Source organism: Aethina tumida, chromosome 6 (assembly GCF_024364675.1).
Source record: "Aethina tumida isolate Nest 87 chromosome 6, icAetTumi1.1, whole genome shotgun sequence".
Lineage (NCBI taxonomy): Eukaryota > Metazoa > Arthropoda > Insecta > Coleoptera > Nitidulidae > Aethina > Aethina tumida.
Window position 1 is genome coordinate 9,697,619 of NC_065440.1, and position 18,811 is coordinate 9,716,429.

Consider the following 18,811-nt stretch of genomic DNA (forward strand, 5'->3'; position numbering starts at 1 on the left):
TTTTTAAAGTAATTATTGAAAAGTACCTTCCAGAAGTTCCACTCAAAATTTTTGAAATCCGTTCTTCAGATTTCATAAGATCTGCCTGTTTTATATCTTCATCAGTGTAAATATTGGAAACGTGTCTCAAAAGATGTCTTTTGGATAAAGCAATTTTTTCTACATTTCTAAAAGATTTTTAATACATATATAAATTAATATATATACCTAGGAATACAACAAGGTGCGACATACATTTTATTCCGTTGGATATCTAATATTATCCCCTCAATTAACAAAAATTCTTCTATATCACTATGCACTACAAAAATTTTGTATTTTTTTTAAATTGGGAATAAAAGCTCTATCAACTAGTTCAAATATTTCTTCTTTAGTTGAATTAAATGCTCGACTCTCCATTAGTAATTGATAAGCAATCATGGTTGTCGCATGTTTCCACATAGCACCTTCCATGCTAAAAAAATTGTTATAAGACATAAATAATTAGCCATTACTCTTGAGTTATAATGTTGCCCAGTTAGAACACCCATCTCTCCAAACGAAAAATATTTCATTAAAACATGCTGTTTTAAAAAACCAGTCAGATAGGAGTTAATATTAAAATAGAAAATTAACGCAAAATATTATTTTCACGGAGTTTCACAATTAAAATGTTCCTTTGATTTTTTAGAATTTCCACATTCCACATACAGCAGGAAAAATCCATTCAATTTTACTTCTAAGATATATACAGCACTATACGTCTGCTATAAGCATGTCGGTGACGCGAACATTCAAAAAGTGTCCAACGCAGCTAAAGAAGTTTTCACTTCAAAAATCTAACAAGAATATAACCATTATTGGAGCTAAAGCACGGTAGTGGTGTTTAATTGTACGATTTGAAGAATTGTGTTGTATGTTAAGATGATGTTAATAAAATAGTCGAAACCTCCTTATCAGTTTTATAGATTTAGAATAATATGTTTCTTTAGTTATACACTGTATAATTACTTCATATTTAAACATTATTCACATTTTTCTTAAATATCACAGAACACCCAAGAAGTACCAACATCTTACTAAAAATGAGAAACAACACTGGACGATAAATTGATTTGTAGTGTTTAAATTATTCAATATATGTCGCCTTTATAGTTTTCTGTATTTTACTTTTGACAAAATTGGCGGGAATAGTTTCAAATTCAAATTAATTAGTATATATAGGGTGAATTGTGAGAAATAAAACAAGCTATGAAATTGAAACAATTTTATTATTTATTGTACGTTATAAAAACTACAGTCTACATATTATATATAACTACATACTATTATATACTATACTACTACATATTATATATAACAAAAAATAAATAAGTAAATACAAATACAACACAATAAATTTCTTCTACAACAATAACAAAAAACATAAAAATAAATAATTCGAATTAGAATTCAAATTAGACAAACTTTTAAAAACATTAAAATTAAGATCTCTGTTTTGTTAGAAGGATTAATATTACAAATTGACAAATTGAACGCCGTACTAAATTTAATTTAGAATCGAAAGGTGGTTTAAAAAACGATTTATTTTTAAAATTATGAACATCACTATAATATGTATTGAAACATAATATAATATATATTGAAGCACATTTTGGCACAGTAACCAGTGGCTGAATTTTATAAACTTATAAAATAAAATCACAGAAAAATACGATGTTTTAATAAAACTACCTAATTTCCATTCATCGAACCTTCCCAATCTAGTTGGAACGTAGATTACCCACTTTTAATATTATATATTATATAAGATTAATATACCTAAAAAGTGCCGAGTCTATTCTGGTTAAATCAGTGGTCCGGCAGACTATTTAACCTACAAAATAACATTAATTTATTCAACAGATAAGAAAAAGTATATTAATATATAAAGCATCTTATTCAAATTTGACGTTATTTTATTTCTAATACGATTGTAATGTAAAGTAAACATCTTAACTACTAAATTATTCAATTACAAAACATAGTAACCAAGTATGATTTTATTTATTAAGAAATATAAGAAATAACTTACAAACAAACAACAAAAATTTTAAACCATTTTATTCATTAGCTCCCGACACCTATTTAAATACTGCGTTGCTATTGGTCAAAAAATTAACGAACAAATCTAGTTAAATAGCCATTACCAATTGTCATACCAACATTAAAACAACATATCAATTTTAGAAAACGAGTGTAACTTCGGGAACATTCGTCTGTTTCCATTCGGTCCTATTCACTTGCCCCTCCCCATGTAGTAAACCATGTAATTTACATAAATTAATAGATACACCATTACTACTAATAAAAAAACTCGCCCTACTTGGCTTCAAAGAATTAATAATTAACTTTTGCAATTAGATGATACACAGATACACAGGAAATTACCTTATTTGTGGTTTACATTTTGAGGATAGCTGCAAAGAGGTAATGAAAAACTACGAGTGGAAGCAAGCAAGTGTAAAATGGCAGGGATAGATTATAGATATTTTGATTTATAATTTGTCTCATTTTTTTTTTATTTTTGCAGCATTAAACCAGATTGTATAACAACTTTTTTGTTTATATTCTGAAAAATATTGGTATGTTTTTTCATAAAAATCATATAAATTAAATTTAGAGTCATAGATTAGTTAAATTTGTCAGTTGATCAATTTAGCAATTAAAGCTTTTACTAAATGTTTAAAAATGAAAAAATAAAAAATGTATATTAAATAGACTGAGCTTTTTATTAAAAATATTATTTTAATAAATTTAGTATGATTTAGAAGCAAGTTATTTGTATTAATATTTGTTAGCTATAGTATGTATATTAGTTAGGCAGTAATCTTATTTTTATAGTGGTTCAGGCATGGGAATGTTTTTTTTTACTAATTAATAGTATCTCTTAATGGGGTTTATGTAAACATTCCCTATTTTAAACAGGCCCATCCAAAAGGGTGGACACAAATTTTTGTGAAGTTAACATCTAAGCAGTGTAAATTGTGAAAAATATGTGAAAAATATAGTTTTAAAATGTCAACGAAATATTCAGTTCACGACAAACCTCTATTTTTCCAGATTTTGGCGAGTCATCCCATTATTGAGGATAAAAATGGGCAAAAATTGAACAAGAGTTTAAGCGGTGGCCGATGAAAAGGTAAGTTATATATATATTATTATTACAAATCGCTGCTATCTTACTAAATTAAACTATTTACAAAGAACAATAATTCAGTTGAGCATGTTGTGGGTTTAAGTTAAGAGGAAAAGAAAGAGTGAATTGGAGGAGAAAAGGAAGGAATTAATGACTAGCATCATTGTCTCCGAAATTTCAGCCAGAAATTGATAATCTCCTCAATCATATGGATTACGAAATCTCAAATCCATATGATTCCGACGGTTTAATTTTAAGTCAAATTTCAAATGGTAAGTAAATTATTTATATTTAATCATTAAATTATATCAAAATAATTTTAGAAGATGGGGCAACGTGTAGTACAAGCAGAGAAGTTTCCAAAGACTGTGAAACACCAACAGGAAGTGGTGTTGGATCATCCAGTAGGAAACATACAGGTAAGTTATTAATAAATTCATTGTTTTTAGGTAAATTTTAAAAAATTGCAGATGGGGCAACATGTAGTACGAGCAAAAAAGTTTCCAAAGACAATGAAAACCAACAGGAAGTAGTGTTGGATCATCCAGTAGGAAAGTAATTTATTAATAAATTCATTGTTTTTGTTTAAATTTCAGTTCCTGAAACGCTGAGATCCAAAAAAGAAAAATGTTATCAACTTTTAACAAATGAACGAATGAAGTTTATTGCACTGGAGAATAAAGAACTTCAAGAATTAAATAAAGTACGGTTGAGTGAGACCAAGTACAGGTTGGAGGAGGCAAAGACAAAAGAAGAGGAGGCCTCATACAGTTTTCAAGAAACTAAACAAATAAAAAATGTTACTAGAGGAGGCAACGTTTACGATGGACGAGGCGAAGTTAACGTTGGAGGAGGCAAAACGTAGACTAGATAAAAAATAGTAAATTAATAAAACAAAAATTAATAATATGTATTTTATTTTATAAGTAATTGATTCAACAAATTATTTTAATTCCCTAGAATTAAAAGTTCTAGTTAAATGTTTGTATACAGTGTCTTCATAATTGGTATAAATTATATTAGCAAGTTATATATTTTTAAAGTTGCTCTACATTCTACCAATACTGTATATATATAGTTTTCTGCAGATAACTTATGATCTATAAAAAATATCAAAAATTTTTTCGGAGATAAATTATAGGAAATTGAATTCTCTACAAAAAAGTCCAATTCAGCACTACAAATGCTCACGATAGTTACACTAAGAAGATACCCAGGAGATTTAAAAATCCCTATGATATTCCTCTCAACATCACGGAGATTAGGCAGCTAAGAAGAAAGTATACAAATAGTCATTTAGATCAGGACTGAATCACCCCAAACCAACATAGTCATGGATTGAAGAGAAACCTACGGGAATTCAAACAAAAAGTTTGGATTAGGAAGCTGGAGGAACTTGCTACACATGATCAATGTGTGTAGAAAATGGAAAAAAGCATAGGGAAGCATTTCCCAGAAGTGTGTAAACTTGCAATAGTTCTCATGATGCCGAAGCCTGGAAAGAGTCACACCTTTCCACAAAATTACCGACCCATTAGTCTCCTGCCTGTGTTGAGAGGGTGATTTTGAAACTGATGAACTGAATGTTATCCTTGACCATCAGTATGGGTTTAGATCTGGCCACTCGACGGAACATCAAGTTCAGAGGGTGGTGGATCTAATCACTGGGTGTAATAGAAGAGAGGCCACCGGCAAGGTGTTTTTAGATGTAGCCCGAGCATTTGACAGGGTCTGGCACGAGGGCTTAATATTCAAGATGAACAACTTTGAATATACGAACAACATTACTAAACTAATATAAACTTTTCTGGAACAAAGTCCTGAGGCCTGCTCAGTTAGAGTTGGGGAAGCTCACTCAATATCTTCACATCTGACATGCAACTTCCGTACGTATAAATGGTTCCCGTCACTCCTGTAGCTAGCTAACTTGAACGTGACCTTTTCATCCATCATTAAGCATACCTTAGCAATAATACGACTTATTAAATCTTCGATATCCGGCAAGCCCGCGTTCATCATATTCCTAACTAACTACTCGGTCCAATGCGTAGGCGACTACATCGCTGATTTTTGCCTACTATCTAATTATTCATCCTGATGAGCAGCCAGAGTAGCTTGCAAATTATGTGGTAACCGATTAATCCGTAACATTCCTAGTACAACGTTTGACACTTTGCCTTGTGCCAAGACCCGAAGGCGTCGAAGAAATTAGCAGGTATTGCAGTTGCCCATTGGGTCATCTTCCAGAACGTTCAAACCCCATTTCTCATACTGATAGATACAACGTGGCCCGTATTGTCGACATCCAGATCCAGACAAGGCAATGCTCAAGAAGAGATGAAAAAATCGACTTTTTCGAAACTTTTCTGGAACAAAGTCCTGAGGCCTGCTCAGATGGAGTTGGGGAAGCTCACTTGGATAAATAACACTTAACAGCAGGAGTGCCATAGGGAGCTGTGCTATCACTTATACTTTCTTCACATCTGACAAGCCATCTAGTAGAAACGTCGTTATTATATATCAATATGCTGATGATACAGCAATAGCTACAAGCTTCGGAAACACCACCATAGTCCAAAAACGTCTTCAGTCAGCCATGTATGATAGTGTGGCAAATGGAAGATAAAGATCAATTCAGAAAAATGTCAGACAGTCTTATTCCAAAGAAGACCTTATTCCAAAAAACATCTCAATTGAAGATAACGAAGTGGCATGGGCTAAGGAAGCGAAGTATCTGGGAATTCACCTCAGCTAAACACTTACGACCTAAGGAGGGAAACCAGGACTTCGATGGTGAAGCTTTACCCCCACCTGTGTAAAATAAGTAAGCTGGAACGCAGTATGAAAATTTAAATAATCAAAGCTATTGCAAGAAGCCAATTATCTTATTGCTCATCAGTGTGGGGCCATGCGGCAGAGTCTCGTGTCAAGAAGCTTGCTAGGGTGAAGAGGATGTCCATGAATGTCTCTTGGTTTGTCCGTAACAGACAGATGTATAGGGACATTCATTGGACGGAATTTAAAGGATACCTAAGAAAGAGGCTACTAAATTTTTCGCAAGAGTAGAGAGCCACTATATCGATATAATAAGTGCTACGGTTAGAGGTCCTCCTGTTTGACAAGAAACATAAGGCCTAAATCTCTTAATATAATATTCCACAACTCGGGCATTGCTCTATGTGTATCAATATATCGTTTTAAAATCTATTTTTTCATCTCTTCATGAGTATTGCCTTTTTTGGATCTGGATGTCGACAATTCGGGCCACGTTGTATCTATCAGTATGAGAAATGGGGTTTGAACGTTCTGGAAGATGACCCAATGGACAACTGCAATACCGGCTAGTTTTTTCGACGCCTTCGGGTCTTGGCACAAGGCAAAGTGTCAGACGTTGTACTAGGAACGTTATGGATCAGTCAGTTACCACATAAATTGCAAGCCATTCTGGTTGCTCATCAGGATGAATATTTAGATAGCAAGCAAAGATCGCCGATGCAGTCGTCGACGCATAGGATCGAGGAGTTAGTTAGGAATATGAAGAACGTGGGCTTGCCAATTGTCGAAGATTTAATAAGTCGTATTATTGCTAGGGTATGCTTAATGATGGATGAAAGGTTCACGTTGTACCAACTTAGCCAGCTATAGGACTGGTGCGAACCATTGCTACGTACGAAACTTAGCCATGTCGTCTTCCTGTTTCTTCCTTCGATCTTGATTAATACAAGTTTTATCAGGATCTACAGATATCACTGCTAATATGGATAATAAAATTTAAAATATCGGTATAAAAATGTTTCCTTGGCACCGTCCCTACGAAAAAGGACAATTCTGATCCACAGGTACGCAATTAAGAACCTTGAGGCTAAAATCTCTCCACAAGAGTCTCAGGAGGATCTCCTTCCGCTGCGACCCTCCGAAGCAGCCCAGCCCCTTTTAAAACCCTTCTCTCGTGCCGTGAGGATGTCCATAAATGTCCCCTGGTGTATCCGTAACAGACAGCTGTACAGGGACATTCATTGGACGGAATTTCAAGAATACATAAGAAAGAAGGCTACTAAAATCTTCGCAAGAGCAGAGTCACTATAACGAGACCGTAAGTGGTACGGCTAGAGGTTCTTCTGTGGATGAAGAAGTATGGTATGGCAAAATACGATACAAAGGATCACTCAGTATTTATGTCAGTATTCAGTTTCATAGTTCAATTGTTCCCAGAATATTCTTCCTGTAGCCGTCTCTCAGTACCATTCATTTTAAAAATAATGGACAAGAAACATATGGATTAGTCGGTTACCACATAATATGCAAGCCACACTGGCTGCTCATTAGAATGAATATTTAGATAGTAGGCAAAGATCATCGATGTTTTATCAGGATCTACAGATACCACTGCTAATATGGATAATAAAATTTAAAATATTGGTATAAAAATGTTTCCTTGGCACCGTCCCCAAGAAAAAGGACAATTCTGACCCACAGGGACACAATTAAGAACCTTGAGGATAAATTCTCTCCTCAAGAGTCTCAGGAGGATCTCCTTCCGCTGCGACCTTCCTTTTAAAATCCCTCCGACTTCTCCTCTCTTCCTCTCACCACACAGTTTTTCCCAATTTAGCTATTATCTTCGGATCGGTCCCGAGAGGGGGTTATAGTCGGTGAAAATCCGACACTAACTCCAAATTTCATCTAGGTGACGTCTATCAAGATTTTCCCCTCATCTGTTCCAATAAAAAAATACTGAGGAATCTTAAACTGGGAATTACAGTACCATAAAGCCTTATCAACTTAACAAATTGTCAAACTCGAACATTTACGGAAGAGCAGATTATAGATCATAATTTAACGTCAATTACGAATTAGATTTTAAGTCCTCATCTATAAGATTTCGTATAGATTATTAAATGAATTTGAAAGTGACACTCTGGCAATTGTTAATTGTATACACATAAATCCTTTACGAAACCAACTCTAAATTATAACACCTTATGAGATATTGAAAGGGATTAATTTTAGATATTTAATTCGTACATTTCTGAAGAAAAATATAGTTGCTGAGCAGCAATCAAAACAATATTCTTAAATTAAGACAACTCGGAAAACTTATTTTAGTTATGATCTAAACACAAGAAAAATTGTTAACTTAGAAAAGAATGGCCAATTTACCAACTATTGGGAAAATATATCCAGGAACAATAATAGCTGTCATCAATCACAACACCAAACAGAAAAGAATCTGATGGTCAAGTTTTAATCAGAGAGAACTTATCAAATCCCTGTTAGAGTATGGAATAAAACAGAATCAAGTCACATCAAAACAAATAAAGGCGACCGAGGTTACCTTAGAGAGCAAGAAAACAGTTCAGTTCAGCTTCAGAGAAGAAGCTCAAAAGCTCAAATGTTGACTCATCTATTGTATTCTAATTAGTTTGAATAAAACACCGCACTACACGAATACTTTCGTCCATATTCTCTGAATACCACGATTTTTCAGGTTGAAATTAATAGTAAAATCTTCAATAGAACTACACCATCAATGTCAGTTATTAAGTACTGGTTATGAGTTTGTTAACATCTATTAGTTCAGATATACTAAACTGATCAATTCCTAAGAATGATCTGAATGATAGTCAAAGACCAGTGAAACTTTCTAAAAATTTAAAAATCACAGCTTAATAACTTACATTGACAAAAGTTTGCAATTATCGTCAATTTATCAAACTCCAATTTTTACCGAGCAGTAGGTATTAAACCTTAATTTGACGATATGCATTATGTATACAATAAACAACATTTACTAAAAGTTGTTCACTTAATATATGATTTTACAAAATGTCCGTAAATTTTACTTAAAATATTACCTATTTTAAGTAAACACAACTGTGATTTTGTTCTTGACTACTGTTTTTGAGTATTATGTCCATCTGGGAGTTTCAAAATGTCCTTGTACGTCTGCTCAGATATAATACCTAAAATAAAAATAAAGAATATATTAAAGACACTAGGAAACAAGTATTTTAATATTTTTGATTTCTCTGTGACTAATTTTTAATCTTTTAAAAATTGTTACTTTTCTTTTCCTCAAAACATCTTTGTTCAAAAAGAGGTACAAGCAACATTTTAACATAAACATTTTTCAGAATCTAAAAAAATGTTTATATTCGTTTAATTTTTAATGAATGAATAAACGAATGTTGAAATAATCTTCAAATGGGCCATTTAATCCATAATAATAAATTTCGCTCAATTAACCCCTCAAGTAATGAAGCGGCCAAAGCCAGTCTCCTGATGTCAATCCACAGAATTTGTGGGATAAATATTTGGTCCCACAATATTAAAAACAAGGAAGGTTTATTTCAATGCTATGAAATCGGAGAGATTCAAGTTATCTGTGAAGAAATGTGAAAAATCAGTTTATTCTAAGATCAAGAGATATGCAGATGTACTAAAAACAAAATGTTTTGCCACAACATATTAAAAATATCCATTTGATTTTATTTCTAAATTTTAGTGGTCAGATATTTTTTAATTATTATGTAATATTTATTCTTATTAAAATTATTTCTGGTCAATAATAATCTTTTCCTTTCCCTGCTTGTTAAAAAAATGGCAATCTTCATTTAATAATATATTTTTTAAGATTTTAACTAAACTGCTGGCAAAAAATAGGGGATAATGCAAGTTCTTGAGTCGAGAAAATAAAAAAACAAACTAAAATGTTTAAATTATTTACCAATAATAAAAATCTGTTTTGAATTTTTCTATTGTGTGGTAATATATATACACTGTATATATTTGAAAAATTAAGGTTGTGAAAATAGAATATTCCCTATTTTTTGCCGGAAGCGACAATTTAAAAAAATATAATTTAAATCAACATTTAGGAATAGACACCAAGATACAAAAACTACAATACAATTAAATTTAAATTCAAACCACTTCCAACTATAATTGTTAATGATGTAAAGTGGGCAAGTAACAGTTAATTATAAATTAGAACTAGATAGAATGTAACAACAAATAATTTGTTCTTACCTATGTGGTGTAGGCATGACTGATGGCAAATCTCTGATCAAACATGAAACAGCAGGCCCTGATTCAGTGTCTTTAAAAACATTTCCCCTAAAAGAGTAAATCGTCATATCTTATTTATACAAAAAAAACTCAGCTTACCTCAAATAGGGTGCAACAAATAGACGGACATGAGAAGAATCGTTGGACGACTCGCCTAATTGAACCAAACACTCAGTGTTGTGAAGGTGACCAATTGTTCTCCCATTTCAGGCACCCCCTTAGAACACGATCTTGGTTGAAATACCTGTTACAGAACTGGTGTAACTAAATGACAAGCAAAGCAAGATGAATCGGTGAAAGCTTACCATTGTACAGCCAAAATTTTAGGTTAGGTATGGACCCACCGTAAAATAGCATTTTATGGTGAGTCCAAGTTCAGTCACAGAAGACAATCCGACACAAAGAAACTACTTGTATTGATCATGATCCCATAGACAACATTGAATCTAACTGAAGACGTAATTATCAGTCGTTGACTAGAGCGTCATGGCACACAACACAGGTCACGTGTGTACACAAACATAAAACCACTGAGGGGGGGTCAAGTGAATGAGACCAAATGGAAACAGCCGAACGTTCCCGAAGTTACACTTGTTTCTTAAAATTGATGTTTTTTAAAATGTTGGTATGACAGTTGGTAATGGTTATTAAACTAGATTTGTTGGTGCATTTTTTGACCAATCGCAGCGCAGTATTTTAAATATTGTATTTTATGTTTGTAATTCAATAATTCTGTTCATAATACGTTTATTTTAAATTACAATCATATTAGAAATAAAATAACCCAAAATTTAAATAAGATTATTTATTTATTAAAATGCTCTATCTTATCTGTTGATGAAATTTGAAATCTATGGAACATGATAAATCTTAAAACGACGAAAAATCACTCGGGCAAATTTCAAAGCTCAGATGAATTGTTTGAAGCTTTTAACATTATTTGGAATTATGCTTTTAATCAAGAGATTAACCTTATTTCTTCCATGAAAAGAAGGTGTCAAAAGGTAATAAAAAATAATGTATAAATACTAATAAAAAATATTAAAAATGTAAGTTGTCTTTTAATAATTATTTTTAAATTAATTAATAAATATTTATTTTCTTTTACAGGACATTGCCTCCAAGGGTACGGATTGAGATGACGTGCTTCGTCAATAAATGACTGTACATGAACATCCATCTCCAAGGGAGCCCAAACAGTCTGTTTAAAATATAAAAAAATTTGTAAGAACTAAAAAAAAAATAAATAAAATGGTAATATTGATTTTTATTAATTAATTAATTAATTAAATATTAATTAGATTAATTAAATAAATAATATTATTATATTATGTTGTAGTGTCTTAATTACATTTTAATATTTCTTTGAGTCAACCATTGTGAATATTTTCTGAGCATGTCAAGTTACAGATGACAAAATTAATAAATATACCCTGATCTTAAATAAATAAATTGTATGAAATACAATTAAATTATACACGTATAATTCAGTTTAAATTAAACGAAATAATTTGAATAATATTTACCAAAATTGGGATATTTTTTCACGTGATATTAAATAAAATTATATAATTTAGAGTAAAAATCTTTGAAGTATGATCATAATTTTGTAAGATGATAATTAAATCAAAAGACTGATATGTTTTGAATCAAACAAACATTAATTATAACAAACTAATAAACATTTTACTATGGCACAAATTTATAGTAAATTATATTTCCTATATTTATTATATATTTTCACTAAGTAAAGAAACAAATTTGTAATACTAAAAGGTTTTTAATTATTTAATACATTACCTAATAAATAAACTGAAATAAAATTGTTTCCTGATGTAAGTAAATACAGAATTTCTAATTAATTTCTTTAGTAATATATTACAAAAGAATATTCAATTTCCTTTAATCACAATCAGATAATAAATGTATCATTATTATAAATATTTTTTAATTAATTAATTATAAATAAATATTATAAAATGAATTAAAATTAATAATTTTTAGATTTATGTTATGAATAAATATTTAACAAATGTGTTATATTTATTACTTTACATATTCAATAGTATTACTTATATCCAACTTCATATTTGAAAATCCTCTACACATCAGGCAATGTCACTTTTGACGTTTTAGTTATGTTCTTTGTTTACAGAATTTTGAATATCAATTTTACATCTTAAAGATAACAATAATGCCAAAATTTTAATTGTATTCACGACACTCAGTCAAATACTATTACTAAATAGTAGAATTCGTTAGAAATCACCAACGATGACAAAAAGAAGAATGATATAGACAACAGCCACTTCGGAAATTAGTTTTTTATAGATAAATATTTGTAATCACATGAAGGAGTTATAATAAGAGGAAAAATATAAAGTTTTATTTAATAAGAAAATTTTAGCATAACTTGAATTTTAATGAAAAAACCAACAAGTGGATGTACACTGTAACTTTTTTCAAATTTATTAACCTAAAGAAACGTTTAGCAACAAACATTTAATATGAGAAAATTTGAGCCTCAGCGACTGATTCCAGAAGGTAATTATTATCTGATTATTAACAAATAGGAAGAGTAAGTAAATTAATTTTAGTGTCCCAAGAAAATTAACAGTTAAAGTTCGTGTTCACCAATGAAGAAAATATACAATGATAAGATTGGGTCATTTTTAATATGTTTAAGTTACAACTATTTTTCTTGTTTCTCAGATTTTTTTTCGATTGGCTTTGACAAAATTAATTAGAGCGTTGGTAGACGAATCGAACTTATTAGAATCTTTATCGTTGATCAATTCTTCCAGGACGACGTCGTGATAGAACTGGTTCAACTCCGTGCTCCAACAATCGAAAGTGTTGATATCCCAAATCGTCCCCTGGACAAAGATCTTCATCTCATACATAGCCATCAAAGCACCCAGACAAAAGGGAGTCAACTTCCTGAACAAGATACTGTTCGACGGTTTGTTACCGAGACAAACCTTATGGGGAAGCAAACGCTGCACGTATTCCGCATCCAATCCGGACTGCATCATCTCCGTCTCCACCCTCTCCATCGGTCTGCCGTTCATGAAGGCCTTAGACTGAGCCACGAAGTGCGTCATCAGATTGTTCTGATGCGAGGCGAGGAACTGTTTCTGCGTCGACTGAACCGCCGCTAACAGGTCGCAAGGCGTTATTTTCGTGCCTTGGTGGAAGTGCTGATGAAAGCTGTTCTCGCACGTCGCACCAACACCACCGAACACAATCAGGCCTGTGTTGTAATTGACGATGCTGCCGGAAGCTGTGACGAACTTTCCGTTGCTGCTCATGTCCAACTGTCTAACGTAGGGCAAGAAGAAGGACAACGATTCGTCGTACGGCATGATGGCCTGGGCTTGCACCCCGAAAAAGTTGATGTACCAGATGGAGATCACGGCCAAGATCACGGGTATGTTCTTTTCAAGTGGGGCAGATAAGAAGTGTTCGTCTAAGAAATGAGCACCGTCCATCAGCTGCAGATAATTGTCGAAGCCGACGGCTAAGGAGATGGATATTCCCGCCCCCGACCACACGGCATATCGTCCGTTTATCCAGTCGTAATACTCGAACATGTAATCTGGATCTATGCCGAACTCCGTCACTTTCATCTTATTCGCACTCACTGCTACGAAGTGCTTTTTAATGTGTTCCGCCTTATTGGTGGACGACAAGAACCACTGTTTGGCCATATTGGCAACTTTAATGGTGCCTTTGGAGAGGAACGATCTCGAGACTATTATAAACAAAACCGAATGGGGATGGACCCCATTGGTGCTTTCTACGAAAGCGTTATTGTCCACGTTGAGAATGAACCGAATGTCCAACCCTCGGCTGAAAGCCTTCAACGCCTGCACCACCATCTTGGTCCCGAACTCAGACGTGCCCTCCCCAATAACGCACACATGCGTGATCTTCTTCCCCGTGAAACCCACCCATTTACCCCCAAGAACCGCACCGGTGAACTTCTCCATTTTATCCAAGAGACTGAGCATCTGCGTCCGCACATTCATGCCGGCCACCATGACCGGCTCGGTGGTACGGGAGCGCCACGCCGTGTGCAGCACCGGACGGTGTTCCGTGACGTTGACGCGTTCGCCCTTGAACAGGGCTTGTCTCGCCCTAACGATGCCCCTCACGTTGGCCAGATCGATGAGCAGTTGCATCGCCTCCTCGTCCAGACGGTTCTTCGAATAGTCCACCAGTATGGGACCGTCGTGGGGCGTGTTGAGGGTGACGCTGAACTCCTTGAAACGGTGCGGGTCCTCGTCGAACAGGTTCTTGATCACGCACGTCTTGCGAATGGAGTCGTAGTGCGACTCGAGCTGCCGCCAAATGGGTTCGGTGTTCAGCAACCGGTGGTGGTCCACTGTGGATCGTTTCACTTCGGTGGGGAGATGTGCGGTCCCCGGCAAGGATGATTTTGTTGATTTTTTGAGGGCCGGTAGATCCGATTCGGACACTCCTTCCTCCAGCAGCCGTATGCGGCATTTGGGGCCCGTTTTCAGGCACTCGGGCGTAAATTCATCCATATTTTTACACAAATAATTTTGATTGTTGCTTATGACATTGACATAATAAATACTAAGTTTTAATTTGCGTATAATTAACAGTGATTAAAATATTATATCTAAATACAGTAGACATTCATCTAAGAAATTAACGCATCGTCTATAATTTTGTAAATATATTCTTCTATTTAAGTAAAGTATATTTTGGAGTCCAAATTTTTTATTAATGCAGGAATTTACCTCACTGACGTTGGGCTGCAGTCCAGACCTAAATCCATTAGAACATATATGGAACATTCTTGGAAGATGTTTAAGCGACCATCCGTCCAACAACTTAGAGGATGTGGAGCATCTTCTACTCGAAATTCAAACTCAGATTTTGATAATAATCAGAAATACACCATATTAACTTATTATTATTTTAGATTAGATTTTTAAATTTTATGTAACAAATATAAATTAAAATATTTTTTTAAATAAATATAAGGATTTTAAGTTATTAAAGTAATAAACACTCTTTACCTACACTATTTAGGCACCATTGTTTTTCTTCACTCTAAATAGTGAACAACCTCGTTTGTGTGACAAAAGCATTGCTCAATTTGTTCACTGTATCGAAAATATGCTGTAGTAAGTTTTAATAATTATCAATGAATATATAAAAAATAAATTCAACTCAATAATAAACCAAAAACTTTAAAAACTAGCTTAAATTAAACTCCTTACTGCAGAATTAAATATAAAAAATTGTAAACAAATATTATTATTATTGTTATTAAATTTCAAATTTCGAAAAATCTTTAGTGTTTGAAATTATAAGTCATTATAAGTAAACTATTAATTATTATTTATTTAATTATAGTAACAATTTAAGAGTAATAATAACTTAAAATTTGCTAATTTTGTTGAATCTTACATTTCCCATACTGTTGCCACGTTGTAAGAAATAAAATAATATGATTTAGACAAAACTAATTCAAAATGAATGTCCTTCGATAGATTTACTCACAGTTCACACTAAATTTGACTTTTATACAATAATCTGTAAAAATAACGATTCTTTATCCATCACTTAAAACAAAAATTATAATAATAATAATAATAATTAACAAGGTGAATTTTAGTTTACTTCAAACGTTCCCTTCTTATTTCAATTCGACTAAATACGTAATAAGTAATTATAATTTATTTAATTATATTAACAATTAAGAGTATTTTTCTTGTAATATTTACAAAATACAAATGTAATAACATTCAGATTTTTTCACAGCTTATTCAAGAAAACGATTTCCTACATAGCTTTTGTCTAGTTTTTATGATTAATTTAAATTTTAACTTTGCACAAGAAAGTCGCCACTTTCCTATTTGGATGTTACTTGTAATATTTTGTTACCTCTTCCATAGTCTTAAGGGTCTAACAACTTTTCTTTAAAATACAAATTAGAAACAAACACTGGTATAAAGTTATAATTTTCAATGTTTGAAGTAAAATTTAAATTAATCAAATAATAAATATATTAATATTTAAAAAAAAAACTTCTCGCAGAATAGTTTAAAGTAATGTATATTTGAATTTTGATGTCGATAAGATTGATAAGAATGAGTTAATAATTGATTTGAAATAATTATGTTTGTAAGTAATCATTTTGAAGTAGGATCGTTGTTGTAGACGTTCTGTTTCTTAAAGGGCATAAACCACCACCTACTTCATCCCGTTCCTAAAATCCGAGTTTAAACTCTGGGATTTATTTATTTTGTTAGATTTTATGAAATTTTTCTAGTGTCAAGTCCGTATATTTAGTTCATCTTACTTACTGGATTATTTACTGTTTACTCAGTTATCAAATCATTTGTTTAAATATTCGTTAAGTTCAAACTTTTTTCTAAGTGTTTCAGTTCCATTTTAAATCAATTAATTTTGTATTTTTATTTAATTTATTTTGTTTTTCTTATATTTATTTGTTAATTAAAGCCCTGAATCATAAATATCCTTGAATATATTTATCTCAATTTTCACCAGGAATAATTAAAACATAATTTATAAGTATCAATATTAATTTTTTAAAGGTTTTTTTAGTGTTATTAAATAATTAGATACATATGTTGTACAAAATTTAACCTCACTCAATAATGATTTTAAATTTTCTACATCTTTACTTAATATAATCAAATTATAATTCTTTGAAATATTAATAATTAATTTGTATCTTTATTAACATAATCTACAATTATTTCTTATAATAATTATTGCTATTAAAATTATTACCATTTTAGTGAACAGCATCTTCACACTTTCAAACTTTTTCAATGAGTTGTTTTTGTGCAGTTTATTAAAATCCATAACAAATTTTAATATAATATTTTTCTTTGCACATTATTAATCCAAGACAAAGTGAGTCGATTCAGTTCCTGTAAGAAATTAGAAACTATGAAAGTTTAGCAAAATATTCTTTAAAATTAAAATTACTAATTTTGTTAAATCTTATATTTCTCATACTGTTTCCGCGACTAAATACATATTAGAGATTTATTTATATTAATTTTATTTACTGATTTAATTTCCATAAAACACAATAAATTGTAATCAGTTATATAATTTAAATATATTAATTTAAATGAAACAAAACAAATATTAATAATATTCAAAAAAATAGGTAAATATTTCTACAATACTGTCGCCACTTTTGTATGAAATAAAACTATATTTAGAGTAAAAATGTTTGAAGTGTGGTCACAATTTTGTGAGATGATAATTAAATCAAAGGAAGTTTGATTTGAAGCAAAAACTAACTCTATAATACTAATAATTTAATAATTATATCAATAAATGTACTTAAAACTTTATTTCTCAAATGAATGCGGAAATCACATCTTGTATACAACAATATGTAAAATTGTAAAATACTTAATAATCATTTAAATATAAAATTAAATAAAAAAAATCAACTACGTGTATTTTAGTTTTAAAATAGCATCTAAATCTCGTATTTAATACATCGAAAATTATTTACTTACTAACATATGTAAAGTAATTAATAATGATAAATATATATTCTTTCACCTTGGTTTTATAAAATAGAACTTGTGTGATGCATACAATGTTGAAGGTTACATTGCACTCTCATTTATAAATATTAGAAAGTGTTTGAAAATTTATCCCAATCAGTGGGTCAACCTACATTACAAAGGAGAATTATTGCAACTACTATATAGTAATAAATTTGTTCTTTTTTTATTGAAAGTGTAGTGATCTAATTATTATAAGTATAAACACATTCATTTGCTAGATTCTTATTAGTATTTTATATTTAACTTTCAGAAGTGCTGCATAACTTGAAATAAATTTAACAGTTACTGAAATATTTGTTTCCTATATATTTTAATATTTCTTTGAGGCAACTATTGTATATATTTCAATACTAGAATAGCGTTATTCAAATTTGTTGAATCCACCATAAACATAATTGTTTCTGAAAATTCCGATATCCACCTTGACTAATTTGTTCTCTACTGAAAATATTCTTACTTTTAATATAAAATTAATTGTGGGGTTGTTTTTAAAGTAAACAGAAAGAGATGCATTATAATTTTTTCTTATACCAAACAACAATTATAAGAAAATCGGAATTACAGTTTTTATATAAAGAAACGGTAATTAAACTAACAATTTTATACACACCTATAATCTTTTTAATCTACTCCCAATTACAGTTTAGACGATTCACTATTTTTAATATTGTCTACTTAAAAAATACAAATTCATACAAAAGGTATCACAAATTTTAGGTTATATTTACAATTAAACAATTTTTTGCAATGTCGACAACTTGGCATGGCTAACATGCACTATGTTCCACAAATGACAAGCGAAATACTCAATATCATAATGTTTCATAACATAATGTTGATGTAAAGTAATTTATTTACTGTAGTAGTGACATAATAACACGATTACTTTAATTATTTATGGATAATTTTTTAAAATAAATAGACAAAATATTTTATGTTTTGTGGTTGGCGCAACTGATTTGGTAGGCGCAGGCGCGTTGATATCAGA

General features: G+C 31.3%; 1 protein-coding gene and 1 long non-coding RNA gene across 2 annotated transcripts; both read right to left on the reverse strand.

The window, feature by feature from the left end:
* Positions 1-6,471: 6,471 nt before the first annotated feature.
* Positions 6,472-10,705, reverse strand: LOC109604304 (uncharacterized). The gene is made up of 4 exons (XR_002191872.2): positions 10,531-10,705; positions 10,325-10,469; positions 10,187-10,273; positions 6,472-9,120 (listed from the first exon to the last, which is right to left on the reverse strand). It is a non-coding gene; the product is annotated as an uncharacterized LOC109604304 (long non-coding RNA).
* Positions 10,706-12,933: 2,228 nt separating this feature from the next.
* LOC109604298 (glucose-6-phosphate isomerase-like) lies at positions 12,934-14,775 on the reverse strand. Its single transcript, XM_020020824.2, has one exon. The coding sequence runs from the start codon at positions 14,773-14,775 to the stop codon at positions 12,934-12,936; it is 1,842 nt and encodes a 613-aa protein (XP_019876383.2).
* Positions 14,776-18,811: the final 4,036 nt, after the last annotated feature.